The 18,178-nt window shown below is 53.2% G+C and overlaps 1 protein-coding gene across 1 annotated transcript; it reads right to left on the bottom strand.

The window, feature by feature from the left end:
• Positions 1 to 5,540: 5,540 nt before the first annotated feature.
• On the bottom strand, positions 5,541 to 17,351 carry Xylt2 (xylosyltransferase 2). Its single transcript, XM_070028334.1, has 11 exons — positions 17,132 to 17,351; positions 11,213 to 11,699; positions 10,792 to 10,967; positions 10,352 to 10,554; positions 9,827 to 9,907; positions 9,505 to 9,721; positions 9,251 to 9,427; positions 8,675 to 8,937; positions 8,179 to 8,374; positions 7,302 to 7,635; positions 5,541 to 6,675 (listed from the first exon to the last, which is right to left on the bottom strand). The coding sequence occupies exons 1-11, from the start codon at positions 17,264 to 17,266 to the stop codon at positions 6,353 to 6,355; spliced, it is 2,592 nt and encodes an 863-aa protein (XP_069884435.1). The 5' UTR covers positions 17,267 to 17,351; the 3' UTR covers positions 5,541 to 6,352.
• Positions 17,352 to 18,178: the final 827 nt, after the last annotated feature.

Genomic DNA, 18,178 nt, shown 5'->3' with positions numbered 1-18,178 from the left:
GATGGGCTGCCTACTGCTTTGTTGGGTCTTATCCTCTTATGTACATCAAGGGGGTAAAGTGGGAAGGGGGCCTGTCAGTGAGGAAATGAGAAGTGGTTGTGTATAGGAGGTTGCTCTGGCACTGTCCCCTACAGGGAAGGAAGAGGATAGTTGGTCTCTAGAGTGTCATTGCTTCTTCCTTCAAGGATCCCCTAAAAGTCCAGGGTCTGGTCTATGAGAGGAGGGGGCAATAGAGGAAGCAACACACCTATGTTCTTCACATGATACATGCAGAGGGAGCAGGCTGTACCTGCAAGGATAGCTACATGGTACCCCTCCCCCCCCCACCTGTGCAGGCTCAAGCAGCAGGCTCATGTAGCACCCATCTGATTGAAAATGAGGGTCTTTCCACTGGTGAGGTAGCAAATTGCCTCAGCCATGGCTGAGAAGTAAATGGCTTCTTCCAGCCCCTGAACAACTGGACATACTGAACCTACTTTCTTTTCTGGATCTTTTTTTTTTTTTCCTGGTCCTGGGGCTTAAACTCAGGCTATACTGGAACCTCTTTGTGATCAAGGCTCTACTACTTGAGCCACAGCACCACTTCCAGCTTTTTCTGAGTAATTTATTGGAAGTAAAAGTCTCACAGACTTTCCTGCCTGGGCTGACTTTGAACGGTGATCCTCAGATTTCAACCTCCTGAATAGCTGTGATTATAGGCGTGATTTACCAGCACCTGGCTTCTGGCTCTTGATTTATGATTTATTAAACCCCAAAGCTGGTGTTCAGTTCCAGTCCTTCTAAGGACTGCTCTACCTGCAGGCAGGGTTTCCTGCCCATTGTATTTTGAAAATGTCACTCGTTTCAGTGTCATAAGCCTATGTCCCTCTTGTCTTTCCTGAAGATTCTTGGCAATCATGGCTTTGGATATGTGGGGGTCACTTAGATGTCTTGCCTTTAGGGTCTCAGGTGCTTAGGCTTAGCTGAGTGGAGGTTCTTCCAGTCATCTGAGGAAAGAGAGGTAGGGGCAGGACAAGTGGTTACTCCCTCCTGCCTAAGTGTCTTTCTGAGCAGGGCAGAGCTGCTCCTGAAATGAGAGAGTAGAGCGATGGTTGGATAGTGGTCCAGGCAGTACTTCAGTCTCATAGCTTGGTGGCAGCTGTAGAGATAAGAGAGCCTTTCCCCCAGCGATAGGAAACAAGAGGTTCCTGGAGCCATCGGCTTCTTGGAAAGCCCCTTGCAGGAGCCCAATAGGCCTTCCTAGGCTAGGTTATACTTTCCCTATATACAAAGAGGTAAATTGGGGCCTTCACTTGAGTCATAGGGAACTCAACTAGTAGCCATTAGCTTGTTCTGTCTAGGGGGCTCTAATGGGGCCATTGTATCGAAAAAGCTCTATTCTTCAGGGCACCCAAGGCTGTTCTTTCACCTCTGTAGGCCCAAAGCTTTAAGTAGTACAATCAGCTGACAACTCTGTTGTGGGCCCTCTATGAAACACTCAGAGCAGGACAGGCAAGCTGACTGCCACTAGGGCAGCTGGTGATTCCTAGACAGCCACACACGGAATACCTCATCCCTCTAGGATTTCCTATATCAAAGGGGCCTAGACTCAGAATCATGCAGCACCCTTACCTATCTTCACCAAGGGCATTGTGAGCCTAAAACTGGAGGTCCCATCCTCCTTTCTCCCTTTCAAGAAGCCCCTCTAGGTGTCCTTAATCCATGACCACTTCATCTCTCCTGAGTTCTTAATTTTTCCTTGTGCCAGTACTAGGGATGGAACTTGGGGCCTGGGTGTGTCACTTAGCTTTTTTGCCCAAGGCTTGCACAGACAACCCCCCCTTTTGTTCCTGCACCAACTCCCTGGGATAGAGCAGAGCTGCTTTAGCCCAGTAAAGGAGCTATATGTATAAGGAATACTTTACAAAGGGACACCTTAGAGAAGGGAAGGAGCAGACACCCCAGGACAGAATGGAATGGGCCTGAGGTGGCAGGAGAGGACTTAAAAGCCCAAATGAGAATATTTGGAACCCAGCCTTCTGCTATTCAAAGCTGGCAATACTGCCAGGCGCCAAGGGCTCATGCCTATAATCCTAGCCAGTTAGGAGGCCGAGATCCGAGTATCCCAGTTTGATGCCACTCCAGGCAGGAAAGTCTGTGAGACTCATCTCCAATTAAACACCAGAAAACTGGAAGTGGCTTAAAGAAGTACAGCACCAGCCTAGAGCACAAAGCTCAGGGACAGCACCCATGCCCTGAGTTCAAGCCTTATGATCAATTAAAAAAAAAAAAAAAAGATGGGCAGCGTAGATCTTGGTACTCCAGAGTCACTGAGCTCCCATACACACATTCTTCTCAAGTGGCTTGGGAGAGATGTGCTCTAGATGACTTTACTGACGAGGCTGGTTGTCTAGCCCACGGTGAGACACCAAGAGCACTTTTGCCCGAACCCTGTGGCTTGGAATGGCAGTAGGTTCTGGCCAGTGCCTGCAACTATGGCCAGGAAGCTTTTGCTCATTACATGGAGAAGTAGGGCCAAGAAAGGACATTGACTTTGATGGCAGCCAGAAGACTTCAGGCTAGCCTCTCACTGGCACCATATCCATCCCAGGAATCCCAGTCCAGAGTGTCCACCACCTCTAGAGCCAGGCAGCCATGTACAGCTTTCTGGGTTCTCCGCCCCTCCTGTTCTGCTTGTCCTGGTTGATACTAGGCTATGACCTAGTATCCTGTAGCCTGTGTGCCTGGCAGCCACAAGGGCCTCTCTTCCACCCCCAGGAAAAGGGTTTGGCTGGAACAGACTGAGCTTCTGTTAAGCCTGATCACTAACTAGGGGAGTTCCAGCTGCTCCGATCTGTGTTCTCAGTCTCAGAAGGCCTTCTAACTTACTTCCCATTGGCCTAGGTAACTGAGTTCTTGGTGCCAATTGGCTGTTCTTTGGTCTGGATTCTACCTCTAATGGTTGCCCTAGAAACCAAGCACATGGGTAACAAAATACAAAAGCCTCAGCCCAGGCTCTCCAGGGCAAGTATTATGTAGCTCTGATGCCTGCTTGCCTGTACTGCAACCCATTCACATCCCATCTCCAGCCTGGCCCAAATTCTGGTGTTGACTTCTGGGGGATTGCAGAGAAACTTCAAAGCCTATGGCTGCAGGCTGAGCTAACCACAGAGGAAGGAAATAAGAACAATGTCAGGAGTTCTCACAGTAGTGCCTCAGTGACATGAACTCGGGAGAGGACAGTGCCGAGGACCTCATCCTGCAGATTTGCTTCCTACTGAAGCCTCCCTCTGAATTTGAGACACGGACTCTGATCCCAGGTCCTGCAAAACTTAGTAAGGCCAAGACAAGCTTGCCAGAGTAGAGGGGCTGGGGCTATCCTCCCTTCTACTCGTCAGCAAACAAATATCACCTAAGAAGCTTTAAAAACACACTATGGCAGGGTTGAAGCCTCCAGCTGACAAAATCAGACTAAGGGCAATCTATGGGCTAGACAAGAACATAAATTTGGAATAGTTGCAGCAAGTGACAGCAGTATGGATCTGATACGATGAAGAATGGCAGGGGAAGATAAAGTGTGAGCCATTTAAATTAGCAAACCAGTGCTCTCAGAACCACTGTACCTAACACCGCATAGCCATGGCTTGAGTAACTGCTGGTTTGTGAGTTCTGGGCCAGTAATCTACCTGTTCTGGTATTCACTGAACCCAGTTAGTAATTTTAAAAGAATTGTGTGTGTATGCTAATATTGGGACTTTAACTTGGTCTTACTCAGGGCTGGCATTCTACTACTTAAGCCACAGTCCCACTTCTGGCTTTTAGAGGGTTAGTTGGAGATTAGAGTCTCACAAACTTTCTTGTTCAGGCTGGCTTTGAACCACAATCAGGTCTCTTGAATAGCCACGGTTACAGGCATAAACCACCAATACCTGGCTCAGTTTTTCTTTTTATTGACCTAAAAGTTGATGTTGGGAAACAAAACCTTCAACATTGTAGACTAGAGTACAACCACAAATACTCACTAAATGAGGGGAAAAATAACCATCTTCACTTTGGGACCAAAACACTTGGGTACTCTTACTCTTAGTTCTTCCTGGCTACATGTTCAGCCATGCACTGAGAAGAGTGCTCAGTGAGAGGGGCTCTTCCTCTTGCCTCCCTCTGAAACATGCTCTCACCATCCCCAACATATCACAGCTCTTAATGTGTGTTCTGATCAGCTACACAAAGATCTTAAAAGTGCCTGCCTCTGAGGGTTGTGAGGACTGAGACTGGTAGCCAGATCTGAGCAATGGCTATGAAACACCTTGTGCTGTTAGTGGAAGTCAGGGGCTCCCTCTTCTGGCAACTTGGAAATCTTGATGGGGGCAGCCTTTTATTCCCTAGCCGAACTGAGTTGAGCTGAAATGAAGCCAGTGTCTAGCTGATAGGGCAATTTTTGGTATCTACAAACCTCATTCTTGCTCCCACACCATGTAAGGTAGGTACACAGAACAAATTCTGAGGCAGCTAGGGATCTGAGAAAGGGAGAGAAGGTGCTAAACATTTTAGGGTTACCTCTCCCAGGTCCCAGGACAGTGACTAGAGCGCTCATCCCTGCTTTACCGATACATGTTCTGGTGGTAACTAGCAGACCATGTCTGATAGTCACTATTCTTGGGGATACCTCAAAGGTGGGGCTGGGGTAGGAAGCAACCTGGCTCAGTGGCAGGGTCACAGTTCTTGAGAGGTTTTCCATTCCTTCTGATTCCTGGATAGATTCTCAACTGTTTCCGCATTTGCTTTTCTTTTTGTTAGTCGCGGGGCCTGGGCGCTGTCCCTGAGCTCTTTAGCTCAAGGGGAGCACTCTACCACTAGAGCTACAGCGCCACTTCTGGTTTTCTAATGGTTTATTGGAGATAAGAGTCTCACTGGCTTTCTTGCCCAGGCTGGCTTTGAACCCTGATCCTCAGATCTCAGCTTCCTGAGTAGCTAGGATTACAGGTGTGAGCCACTTGCACCTAGCTTGCATTTGTTTTTCTATCAAAATAGTACCAGTGAAAATCCCTAGGTGGCTGGGTGCTCAGGCCTATAATCCTAGCAACTCAGGAGGCTGACATGAGGACTGAAGTTTGAAGCTAGCCTAAGCAGAAAAACCCAAGAGACTCTTATCTCCAACTAACTAGCAAAATCTAGTAGAGCTATGGCTCATATGGTAGAGCTCCAGCCTTGAGCAAAAAAGCCAAGCAAGAGTGTAAAACCTACCAGGCACCAGTGGCTCATGCCTGTAATCCTAGCTATTTAGGAGGCTAAGATCTGAGGATTGCAGTACAAAACTAAGCCCAGGCAGGAAAGTCTGTGAGACTCTTTATCTCCAATAAACTACTCAGAAAAAGCCAAAAGTGGTAGTGTGGCTCAAGTGGTAGAGTCCTTACCTTGAGCAAAAGAAGCATAGGGATAGTACCTAGGCCCTGAGTTCAAGCCCCAGTACCAGCATAAAAAACCAACTCACAAAACTCCCATGTAGCCCCAAGGAACAATGGTTCACGAACACTCAGGTAGAAAAACACAAGAGGCCCAGCTTAGAGAGATAGAGATATATTTCCTCTGTTGCATATTTCAGACTCCACACCACACTTCAGGCACAATGCGAACTCCAGGTTCTTCTGAGCGCCCTAACAGTCTTCCTATACTGCTTGTGAGGCTCACCTGTGCAGGGCATACCTAGGAGTACCTGGGAAACTGCGTGTCTCAGTAGGCCTGGATGCCTCACCTTTTTCCTGGCATGGGGCAGGGTGGGCTGAAAAGCCTGAGAGCCAGCCCCACCCCGCTCTAGGGCCCCCTGGCTACCAGAGGAGAGGCTGTCCCATTAAAGCCCAGCTCTACATTGGCCCCCAAATGACTTGTTTCTAGGCCTGAGCCTGGCAGGGCACTTGTACCAGCAGAGCCACAGCCCTGAGCACCACAGGCCCAAGAGAGCAAGGCAGACCCAGCCTTCCCAGAGCAGAGGCAGATGGGTGAAGTAGGCCCTCCTCCCTGCAGCCATGACCACCTTCCTGGGGGCTGCTCTGAGCCTTATTGCACATATTTTGTTTCTAGTTCCTCCCCCCACCCATTTTAAATAAAAAAAACAAGTACAAATTAGGAGGGAGAGGAAGAGCCGGCGTGGAGCGCTGCTGGAGCATCCTCCTGGAGTTCCCACTGAAGCTCTGGTCCCTAGCAGAGCCATGAGCAGTAGTGAGTGTGCGCCCACTTTCCCTGCTGTGGGTGTGGCTCTTGATGGCTGAATGGGTATACTGCCTAGGCCTCTGGTTCTGGCTGTGGGAGAGGACATCCCTCCATTGTCTGTAAGGTGCAATTCCCCGGGTCCTCCGGGTGTGTTGGTTGGGGCCTGCTACCTGAGTCGCCCATCCGCTTTGACAGGCCCCAGTTCTGATTTGGGGTCAGGAGACAGAGAGCTCCAGCTGGTCAGTCTGCAGGGCTCCAGGGAAGGGCAGGAGGAGGGGCCCATGGCACATAGTCCCGCCACAGACCAGAAGCCACTCATTTCCCCATCTGTCCAGGTCTCGAGTGCAGGACCTGTGAGCTCTTTGTGCCGCCGTGCAGCCTCCTCCATAGGCTCTGGCTGAGGCAAGTTCAAGATGCCACTCAGCCCCTGGAAACTCTGTTCCATGTACTCGTTGTGGGGTGGTCCTGCATGCAGCCAGCTAGCATCATCTAGGGATAGAGAGCAGGCAGTAAGTATCTCATGGAGGCTAGATTCCCAAAGTCAAAGCTGGAAACTCCAGTTCCTATCCCAACCCTACCACTACTATAGCCTATCTTGTGGTGTGACCTTGGGTTAATCAAAAAGACAGCCTGTGTCTATAAAATGGTTAGTTATATAAAACAAAAGTAGCAATCTCTTAACTCCTAACTTTAGGATTAAGTCAAACAGTAGGTTCAAGGCACTTTAAAAAAGATAACAGTACGGATCAGGGGGCATACACTTAAAATCTTTGCTACTTGGGAGGTGGAGGGAGGACTGCAGTCTGAGGCCAAGTTAGTATCTGAAAGACAAAAGGACTGGGACATGGCTCATGTAATAGAGCAATGAGGCTGATTTCCATCCCCAGCACTGCAAAAGAAGGGAGGGAAGGAGGGAGCCATGGAAGGAAGGAATAAAGGAAGGAACAGAAGGAAGGAGGGAGGAAGGGAAGAAAGCCTCCTTCCCACTCTACCACACTGTAGGGCCCTAGCATGCTAGGGATAGAAGACAAAGGCCCCAGTCCTCGCTCTTCTCTGAGATTGGGGGTCTTCTTGATAAATGCCATTCTGTTACACTTCTGACTCTAGATCCTTACCTTTCCTGAGAGGTAGTTTTTGGTTGAAAGTCAAGGGCAGCACGAGGAAGCGGGTCTCACTCAGAGGTTCCCAGAACTGAAGCAGCCGAACGGTCCAGGCTCCTGGCCGCAGGGGCCGGCTCAGAGGGGGCTTGTATTGTGTGACCTCAGTGTCTGCATCTACCGTGATGTCGTATGATGTGGCCACTACATAGGTTGGGTCAATCCAGACCACTGTAGCTGTGAGGTTGGGGCCCCGCGCCCAGCGCTGCATGGCTACAGGCTCATCCAGTGGTCCCAGAAGCCCCCCAAAGTTCCGGAAAAGACGTTCTTTGGGGTCCCACTCAGTGCCAACCTGTAGGGAAGGAAGCAGTTGGGCAAGAGCCTGGAAGAAATATTCTCTCTACTCTGATGCAGGCTACTCACTGCCTCCTTCTGGGCCTCACTTTCCCCAGCTACAAATGAAAGAGGGTCAGACTAGAAGTTGAATCTCTCTCCTATTCTCTCTGCAGTACTGATGCCCAGAATAGGGCAGACAATCCCATTATGAAGCCAAAGCTTTTGGGGAAGAGACCCCCACCCTCAACCTTTATAACCCAATGGGATGCCCAAGTCTCTAGAATCCTTGTAGATTATAAGTTTGGGTTTGTAATGGAACTGAAAAATCCCCTCCCTACTCACTGAACATCCTCTGGGTCCTCCATCTGGGAGGATGTCTCAGTGTACACATGCAGGGATGACATGGGCATGTGCCACTCCTGGCAAGGAAGAACACAGTGGACCCGCACATAAAGGTGGGACAAAGTCCTTACCCTTCCCTTGGTGTCTGTCCCTCTCTTCCCATTTCCTGCATCTTGCTAGGGGTCAGAAGAAAGCAAAGGGGAAAGACCTGTCCCACCTCCAAACTCTGCAGCCGGCTGGCCTGGTCACTGCGCCCCAACAGCTTCAGTGACCCCTGGGGCATCACCCACATCTCAAGCGTCTCTGCTGGCCCCTGGGCTGAGGGCTGCACGGCCTGCGTCACCAGGTAGCCCTGGAAATGGTCGTCATAGAAATACAGGTGCACACTGGACGGCAAACCCCTGGGCTCAAACCTAAGAAGGTTCCAGCAGGGAGAAAGGGAGATGCCATCAGCACACCTGATTCAGCCTGGAGTCCCAGGGAGGGGGCACTGCGAGTCCCGTCCCCAGGCACTTCTTGACCCCAAATCTTACACTCTACATCACCTATGTGCCTGGCTTTTGCCTTTTTGTTCCTATTACTATTAGTTGCCATAGCAGTAGTATTTCTTGCATTTTTCTCTATCTCAGACTGGGGATTCCTATGGGATGGGGGCTGTCTTGTCCTGATTTGCCTCCCCATAAGGGGACTTCTATGTCAGAAGGACGTCTTACCTGCAGAGTATGGTAGCCTGTGGGGGTGCAACTGTGGCAGCATGGCGCAGGCTGAGGCGTACGAAGGCTGTATAAGCAGTCAGCATGACGTCACTAAGCCCACTGGGGCCATCGGCCATGTCATAGATGTTCTCCCAGTAGGCCTTAAGGGCTGGGGTGCCAGGTGGGTAGCTGCCATACAGGTGGAAGTCCAAGATTTCCAGGACTTCTTGATTCACCGTTGACTCAAACTTCCGAGCAAAGAAGGTGGGTCTGGAGACTTGCTGGAGAGGGAAAGGAAAGGGTGTGTGTGTGTGTATATATGTGTGTGAAAGGGTCTGGAGGCAGGACAGGTGGCTGGCCCCTCTCAGCAGGGCCTGCACTCAGCCTCCCAGGGATTCTCCAGCTATTGCTGTAGTTCCAGCCCCCAGTGTGCTCCAGGCAGATGGCCATCCTGCCTTTTTCTTTTTTTGGTAATGGTAGTGGTACTGGGGCTTACTCAGGGCCTTGTGCTTGGTAGTGGGTACTTTACTGAGGTGGCCCCTGCCCCATCCTGCTCATGAGGAAAGCTGGGCTGGAGAGGCTTGGGAAAAACACCTGTAGCCGGAGGAAGTCCTGTGGCTTGAAGTCATTGGGAGAGCAGCCACACCAGTCCACAATGTGCTTGTACTGGCACTTGCAGCCCAGCTTGCGGTTCCAGTTGGTGACACGCAGGTTGTTATCCACAAGACTCTCACAGGCTGGGCTATTCTCCAGCACCGTGTGGAAGAAGGACTGAAAGTTACAGGAGAGGGTGATGAGCCACGGATGACACACACACACACGGCTTTCATACCTGCCCAGTCACCCACCTCAGCTGGGAGCAGTGTGTATGTGTAGAACTGGCGTAGCTGGGCCACAAGTGGGTCATCTGTGTACACCACGTACTCCACAAAGCTGCGTGTCAGCACGAACCAGTCGGAGCCACCATCCACCACAATGCCCGCCGGGATCTGCCGCTCGCCCAGGCGCCACATGTGAGAGTCACACTCATGGAATAGCCGGTCCAGGCCCTGCTTCTTGATGAACCTGTGGGTGGCAGAGGAGGATCCAGGCTCTCACCGACAGGGCAATTACTACTCCATCTGTGATGGGTAATGACAAGCCCCGGGCCTCTTTCCCCACTTCCCTCACCTGGAGTTGTCCCGACCATGCGACTTGAGGAAATTCTTGTCCCGGTTCTTGGACAGGAATGCCACCAACTCTTCATTGGTCCTGATGAGGGAAGAGGTGTGCAGGGCAGCTTCTCAGTCATTGACCCAGAGTAGACTCCGGTTAGCACACTTTCACCTCTGCCCCTTGGACATGCCTTACTTGCTGAGAGCTCTCCACACGTCATGTGCCCTTAGCTGGTGCTCTGGCTCGGTGGCACCTGAGAGCCCCAAGCAAGACTTGATCCTTCCTCCACTCCTTCTGTCTGCCTCAGCACCCCAGGTATGGGCCTTTGGGCCCTCCGCCCTGCCCCCATCTCTTACCGTGCCCAATCCATGGCTCATCCTTTACCAGCCCTGCACTGACACATAGCTGGGGCCAAGAGGGCTGTGTGAATCCCAGAATGAGGCTTAGGGGAGGAAAAAGAGCCCATTAGGGCCCTCTAAACCCAAGTTCCCAGATGAAGCCCCACTCCCACCCAGAGGGTTCAGAGCCCCATCCCCACACCTGGTTGGGTAGTCAGTGGCACTGAGGTTGATGAAGAAGTCCCAGGCCCAGCCAGGTACCTCCAGCAGGTCCTGCATGCTCCGCAGGTACATCCTCAGAAGGCTGGCCCCACCCCAGATGGTGACCATGCGCCAAGGTGTCACCCGCACGTTATCGTACTGTTTGGCCAGCTCTACAACTTCGCGGTGCAGGTAGTCGGAGCGCTATGGAAGAGGGGATACTCACCATACATAGCCAGGCCCCAGATTATAATTCCCCATCCCAGCCCAGGAAGCAGAGACAGCAAAGACAGGGCTTGGCGTCTCACGGGCCATGCCACCTGATGCTCCACCAGCCTGAGTCTTAATTTCCCTGGCTTTAGGATACCAGTGCCAGGTCTCAGTAGCCAAGAGACCTTCAGAGTCATCCCACATCCCCTGGGCTTTTCCCACCAACAGTACCTTGTCCACATGGATATAAAAGAAGTGTTGCTTATGATAGACGGCCTTGAGGAGGCGCTTCAGCTGGCGGATGGCACGGCCATGAACGACCAGCATATAGGCGATGCGTACAGGGGGGCCCTCCACAGGCTGCTGGGCACGGATCTCTTCCCACTGGATGCCAGGACTCATCTTCCCTGAGAGGATGAACAGGAGCAATCGTGAGACCCACCTGAGACCACAGAGCAGGGGTGCGATGGGAGGAAGGGCAGCCCAGGGTTGGAGCCTTGAGTCCCAGATCCCTCTCTGCAATTTCATTCACTTAATACCAGCTCAGGCAACAAGGTGGACCACAAGGATGAGGAAAATGAGGGTAAAGATCTGCACCATGCCATCTCCCACCTCCACACCCAGGAAGAACCCGGGTTCCCTTGTCCCTCACCAGCCAGCTGGCAGTGCCGAGGCACAGCCTTGGGCATGAGGTTCCCAGCCTGGTGCAGGCACACCACATTGGCGATCTCCTGCTGACACTGCTTGGTGCTGGCCCGGGCCAGTGCAGACAGTGCATCCTTGCCCACGATCTCACACTTAGGGGTGAAGCCATTGTCCGTGGGCTGGGGAGCACCCTCCACGCTCCCTGTATCTCCATGCGGTGGGAAGCCAGCAGCCAGTGCCTCTCCAGCTGCTGCCCCACTCAGGTTCTGGCGGCCTGGGGCCTCTGGGGGCGGGGCAGGTGGGATTCGCCGGCTGGCTCTGTGCCGAGTGGTTACTGCCCGTACCACCTTGGCAACAGGTACACCTGGGCTCTCAGCACGGCCCCGCCAACGTCCATGCCTTCTGCCTGCACTGCCCCGGCGCCCTGCAGAACTGTCCGTGTCCTTGGAACCCTCTCCAGGGTCCAGTGGCCGTGGCTTCCTCTGCCTTCCTTTCTGTAACAGATACACAGACAAAGATCATAGGGCATTTGCTCACTTCCTTTTTGGCCCAGGGGTACCCTCCGACCTAGATGCTTCTTCCCACCCTTCAACTAAATAAAGTCCTGCTTGCCTGAGAACTCTGTGCAAATAGTACTGCCCCTGAATCAGATAGTGGCATGGCCTCAGCCCTCCCTGCATCACCCCACTGCACCCACGTACCCCATAAGCTCTCAGATCACACCACACTGAACTTTTTTATTATCTTTTTTTGGGGGGTGGTGGTGGCAGTCCTGGGGCTTGAACTCAGGCCTAGGCACTGTCCCTGAGCTTCTTTAGCTCAAGGCAAGCACTCTACAACTGGGTCCACAGCGCCACTTCCGGCATTTTCTGTTTATGTGGTACTGAGGAATCGAACCCAGGGCTTCGTGCATGCTAGGCAAACACTCTACCACTAAGCCACATTCTCAGTCCCACACTGAACTTTTTTATGCTCTGGATTCACATAATGCTTTTTCCTTCAGCAGCGTTAAGCCATGAGCACCCACCCATATTCCAAGAGAAAGGTGCAGCGCCGGGCGCTGGTGGCTCACGCCTGTAATCCTAGCTACTCAGGAGGCTGAGATCTGAGGATCACGGTTCAAAGCCAGCCCGGGCAGGAGAGACCATGAGACTCCTATCTCCAATAAATCACCAGAAAACCGGAAGTGGCACTGTAGCTCAAGTGGTAGAGCGCTTGCCTTGAGCTGAAGAGCTGAGGGACCAGAGTTCAAGCCCCACGACCGACAAAAAAAAAAAAAAAAAAGAGAGAAAGGTGCAGAGAGCCTAAAGAAAACAGAGATGCCTCTACTGAGACCCACTCATTCCACCAGACACATTACATTCTCCTTCTCCTCCTTCTTTTTGGTGCCTGCTCCAGCTCTGTTCTCCCAGTCTTTTCTCAACACAGCCATTAGTGTTCCTGTTACAATTTAAGTCCCACCCTACTATTCCTCTGCTCTAAACTGCTGTAGCTTCCCCTCTTAAGACCAGGCTACCACCAGGTGCAGGTGGCTCACACCTGAAATCCTAGCTACTCAGGAAGCTAAGATCTGAGGACTGTAGTTTGAAGCCAGCCTGGGCAGGAAAGTCTGTGAAACTCTTCTCTCCAATTAACCACCAAAAAGACACAAGTACAGCTGTGGCTCAAGAGGTAGGGTGCTAGCCTTGAGCAAAAAAAGCTCAGGGACAGCATCCAGGCCCTGAGTTCAAGCCCAGGATTGGCAAAAAGAAAAAAAAAACAGAAAAGAAAAAGAAAAAACTGAGCTGCCCCTTCCAGTATCTTCCATGGACCCTTTGGCCTCATTCTCCTCCAGTCACAATGGCCCGCTTGGTGTCCCTCCATCTCCCCTGGTGCTTCTGGCTCTAGCTTGACACTGGCTGTGCCCTAGGTCTGGAACATCATTGATTTCTTGCCTCCTTCAATTCTCTGCTCAGATGGCAGCTTCTCAGTAAGGCCTGCCCTGGGCACTGTATTTAAAACTCTAGCCCTCTTTAATCCTCTGCTTTATCTTCCCCCACAGGAATAGGACAATACTTTCTACCATCCTACTGTTTGTATTGTTATTCTCAGGCTGTCCCTCATGCCATAACAGACTCTACAAGAGCAGTGATTTTTGGCTGTTTTGTTGGCTGGCATATTCGAAATGCTCAGGAGACAGAGTATTAGAGAATTAGACAATCAGTATTGGTTGAAAGAATGCATGCAGGACTGAAGGCATGACTCAAGTGGTAGAGCACCAACTGCAAGCAAGAAAGGTGATAGAGCTTAAGGCCCTGAGTTCAAGTCCTAGCATTAGCACACATGCATGCACGTGCACACACACACACACACACACACACACACACACACACACACACACACACACACACACACACACACACACCCACCACCACCACCACCACCACCACCACCACCACCACCACCACCACCACCACCACCACCACCACCACCACCACCACCAACAACAACAACAACAACAAAACTTATTATTACTGGGAAGGGAGGGAGTCAAATCTAGAGCCCAAAGTGAGTTCTTCCCACCCCTTACCTCCCTAAGACTTTCTCTTCAGTCCCCCACTAGAACTTAGCAGGGACATGACAGCCACCTTCAGGACAGAGCCCTATCCCAATAACCTGGCATTCAGACCCTCTGTGCCTGGCACCCACCCATCCCTCTAATATCTTGAGAGGAATCCTGTGAGAGCTAAGGTGTCCATCCTTATCTGGAAGATAGATACCTGTTCTATACCTACATAGGGGAGGGCACCCTGGGCTGGGCAGGCCCCCACTGAGCTGGGTATTCGTGGCTTCTAACCTGGCCCTACAGCAAGCAAAGAAAGCCAGGCCCAAGCTTACATAGATAGAGATGATGGAGAGGTGTGGGTTCTTGGGGTCAAAGCCAGTTTCAGCAAGTCAGGAAGCTGGTCAGGAGGGCAGGGCAGGAGGGCACTGAGCCAGGCTGGCTGTGGTGGGGGACAGGATGTGGGAGGAGGCGGGCATGTTGGTGCCCTGCACTGCAGCAGGGAGCTGGCTGACCCTGAGAAGGACAATCCCAGAGGAGGCCCAGGACGAGAAGGCAGCAGTGAAGAATGAGCAAGTCCCACCCATCCTTCCCAGTCATGTCCATAGAGAGCCCCAGCAGGGCTGGAGGCTTATGTCCCTAGAGCAGCTGCCTTGAGTAGCTTCTGGGGTCAGAATCCCCTCTGATTACTGAGGTAAGCACTGGTCCTCCGCCTGATGTATTCTGGCCTCAGCCCCTCCCTACCCACTTATGCCCCAGCAAGGAGGCATTAAAAGTGTTACACCACTTCAGAATACTGAGAACCTCTGAAATCTTTCTCTGAGACACAGAGATAGTAGACAAAGAAATGCTATACTCTGCCCCACTCCCCTTCCCCCACCTCACAAACTAGCTTTAAAACAGCAATGAGAGATGGTTTATGAAAGCTTTGAAAACTATCAAGGGGCTCTTTGGAGGCTAGTGATAATCCCAGGTACTTGCTTTCACCTCTCCACAAGCAGCAGAGTGCTGGCCATAAATGTAAGCTAGGTCCCACTGTGCACTCTCCCCACTGCACTTAGAGTAAAATCCAAGCCCTGCGCTATGCTCCCTTTGCCCATGCAGAATGGAACCATCTTTGGGAAAATGCCCCACCCTCCTATCCATTCCTCAGCCCATTCTCCTTAGGGTCTTCTTCCCAAACTCCCCTTTGCATCTCTTCCTGCAGGAGGCCATTTCCCATCTCCTGATCTAAACTGGCTTCCTTGTTATTCTGGTGGGTTTCCTCTTCACTGTCTCTCCCAATAGACTGTCTTTCCACAAGGGCCAGGACCTCATCCATTCTTTACTTCTCTGCCCTCAGTATTACCACACTGTCTGGTACAAACAGGGCTTAATAAATATTTGTTGACTGAATGAATGTTCAGTGCTGAGACAATAAGAGTTATGTATTTGACAGCTTATCCTGTGCCAAGAACTCCTGCAAGTGCTCACAGGCAGAAGCTTTTCTACTTGTCTTTTTAATCATCCAAGAAGAAGGTATAGCCAGTCAGGTGCCAGTGGCTCACATTTTAATCTTAGCTACTCTGGAGGCTGAGATTTGAGGACTGTGGTTTGAAGCCAGCCTGGACGAGATTTGCAATTAACCACCAATAAGTCAAAGTGAAGCTGTGGCTCAAGTGGTAAAGCACTAGCCTTGAGTTGAAAAAACTAAGGGACAGTGCCCAAGTTCTGAGTTCAAGACCCAACCTGGCACATTAAAAAAAAAAAAGGCACATGTAGAGGATGATCCTGCTTCAGCCCTTGCCCTCCTAAGCGCAACACTATAAGGCCTTGCAAAATCCCCAATCTGGTGAGGGGTCCAAGCTCCAGTGGCTGCCAGAACTGTACAATCTTTTGGTCACTGGGGATCTTTTCCTATCCTGGTCCAGGATTCCTTTCACCTCAGCTAAGAAGCCTGAGGAGCAGGTGGGCCGGGGGTAGGCATCCCTGCCCCCTCTGCTGCCTGAGTTTTCAGGCTGTGGACGGGGCAGCAGAGACTCAGTCCACTGATGTAGCACAGGGCCTTTCTAACAGGCTTGGAGTGCTCTGACATGCTTGCCCCCATCCACAAGGGTCTGAAGGCTGCCTAAGTGCCTCTTCAGCCCATTCCATCTTAGATATCCAGTCTTTTCAGAGACTCGGGGCTGAAACTCTCTCCTCTTCACTGGTCCACACAAAACAAGCTTCTTCCCTTCAGAAGTCACAGAGACCAGCCACCTCCATAGCCATCCTCAGCTTCTTTTGGGTCTTAAACCCTCAGTTCCCAGGGTCTCACATGACTCTTTCCTGCTTCCCTCACCACACCAGCCTCTTGCTTCTCCCCCATAGCAAGGGTAGCTCCAGGGTCCCTTGGCTTTCACCCTGCCAGGTAGAGAAGCCCAGGAAGACATGCCAAGCAAGCCTCTGGCCCAGAGCCCTGGAGGCTCTGAGAGCGGGCATTTGAGAGCGGGGAAGCCCTGATTTCTGCCACAACTTTGGGATATGGTTTGGCCCAACCTCTGCACCTTCCAGGATGGACTCAGACCTCACTGGACCCTTCCTATTCACACAAGGGATCCTGTGGCTGGATTTGCAGCTGAATCGGCACCAGTCAAGTGAGAAAGACCCTTGGGGCGAGGGGGGGGGGGCTGGGGCTCTGCTAAAGCAGCTGCTGCTGTCCCCATTTCCTTAGAGCCATCTACCACACTTCTAAATGTCCCAAGCCCAACTCATCAGCTACTTCCCCTCCCGAAGACCTGCTCAGGTTCTTCCAACCCAAGGCTGAGAAAGCCACACCTTGAGGACATGCCTGTTTCTCCCTCAGGGTCACTCTCTATTCCCACTGTTCCCGGGTATGCACTTTGTCGTAGGCCCTAACTCCACCCCTGACTTCCACTTCCCCACCGGTCGCTGCCTCTCAGGTGCAGCTGGGCACCGATGCTCCGGGTCCCTGGGCCCCACTCCTCCGCCCACGGCGCACACCGCCCCCGCCCCCTCCCAACTTCAGAAAGTTTGGCCTGGGGCTCCCCGCCTCGCAGCAGGCTTGGGCCTGGCCCCACCTTCCAGACCTAATCCCCGCGCCTGACCTTCATGGCTCCCCCGACCGGAGACCACCCCACCACGACCCACTCCTCCCGCCTGGGCTCCCAGTCTGCCCGCCGCCCAGGCCTCCGGGTCACGCACCGCCTCCGTGCCCAGCCTGCCAGGCCAGCCTGGGAAGGAAGAGCCAGGGGCCGGATGCCGGGCTCGCGGCGTCTCTGCCTGCGCCCCTCACGCTCGAGGCCGGTGCCCCACGAGCCTGGCCGGGGCCGCCTGCAGCCCCAACAGGACCCTTCGCACCCCCGCGCCTGGCCTGCCCGCCTGCCCGCCCGGCCGTCGGAGCACCTCGCCCGGCTCGTCCTCCTCCAGGCCGCTGAAGCTCCACACCACCAGGCCCTGAAGCAGCAGGATGGCCAGCGCGGTGGCGATCGCCAGCTTGTAGCGCCGCACCAGCTTCTGCACCCGCGCGCTCGCCACCATCTTCCTGCCCCGGACGCGGGGCGCGCGCCCAGCCCTGCAACCCGGCCACGGGCGTGCGCACGGGCGCGGGGCGGAGACTCCCGCCCTCCCCGCCTAGGGAGGCGGGGCGGGCGCACGCCGGGGCGGGGCGCGGGGCGGGGCGCGGGGCGGGGCCGGAGCACGGCGACTTCCAGGCTGCGGCGGGGACCTGGGAGGCTAAACCTGTGGTCGTCCCGCGTGCTACCCGCGGGTGGCCGCGCGCAGTTCTTCCACTCTCGCCTCCCGGGTCAGGTCTGCACTGGGGCGAGCCTTCCACGTCTCCGTGCGTGCCCCCGTGTGAGCTCACCTCCTTCGGGGCAGCCAGTGCGTGGGACTGGGGCGCGAAGGGTCTGCAGCCCCGCCTCTCTCTTCGCCTGGTGCCTCCGGGGAGGGGGGGGAACTCAGCCCTGCCCGCCGGGGAGCTCCCCTTCCTAGGATCACGGAGAATGCCGGAGCCCCCTAAAACGCCAGTTAGAGAGGCTGCGTGAATGACACAGGGCCCTGCTTTAAATCCCGCAGGCCGCATCTCAGGGCAAAGTATAACCAACCCCTTGACGACCTCGGAGGCCCTTCCCAAAGAAGGGAAGGTGCTCTGTCCCTCCCCTGCAGCCTCCCAGGCCTCTACCATAGTTGAGGTTCCCAAACTCCAGCGTGCGTCAGAATCACCTGGAGAACTAATGTAGCTGAGCGCTGGTCCCTGCCCTTAGCAGTTTCCGTTTTCTTAGGTAGAGGATGGAACCTGAGAATTCGAATTTTCAACAAGTCCTGGGACATAGTGATGCTGCAGGCCGGCACCACACTTGGAGAAGCACTAGATCGTGGCATAGGGTGGTGTTCTCTCCATCCAGACCTAGCAGCTGCGCCCCTCCCCCACACCCCATCACCCGCATCTTC

The sequence above is a fragment of the Dipodomys merriami genome, unplaced genomic scaffold (assembly GCF_024711535.1).
Source record: "Dipodomys merriami isolate MVZ:Mamm:240054 unplaced genomic scaffold, mDipMer1.0.p SCAF_19, whole genome shotgun sequence".
Classification (NCBI taxonomy): domain Eukaryota; kingdom Metazoa; phylum Chordata; class Mammalia; order Rodentia; family Heteromyidae; genus Dipodomys; species Dipodomys merriami.
This window is presented reverse-complemented; position numbering and strand designations above follow the sequence as displayed.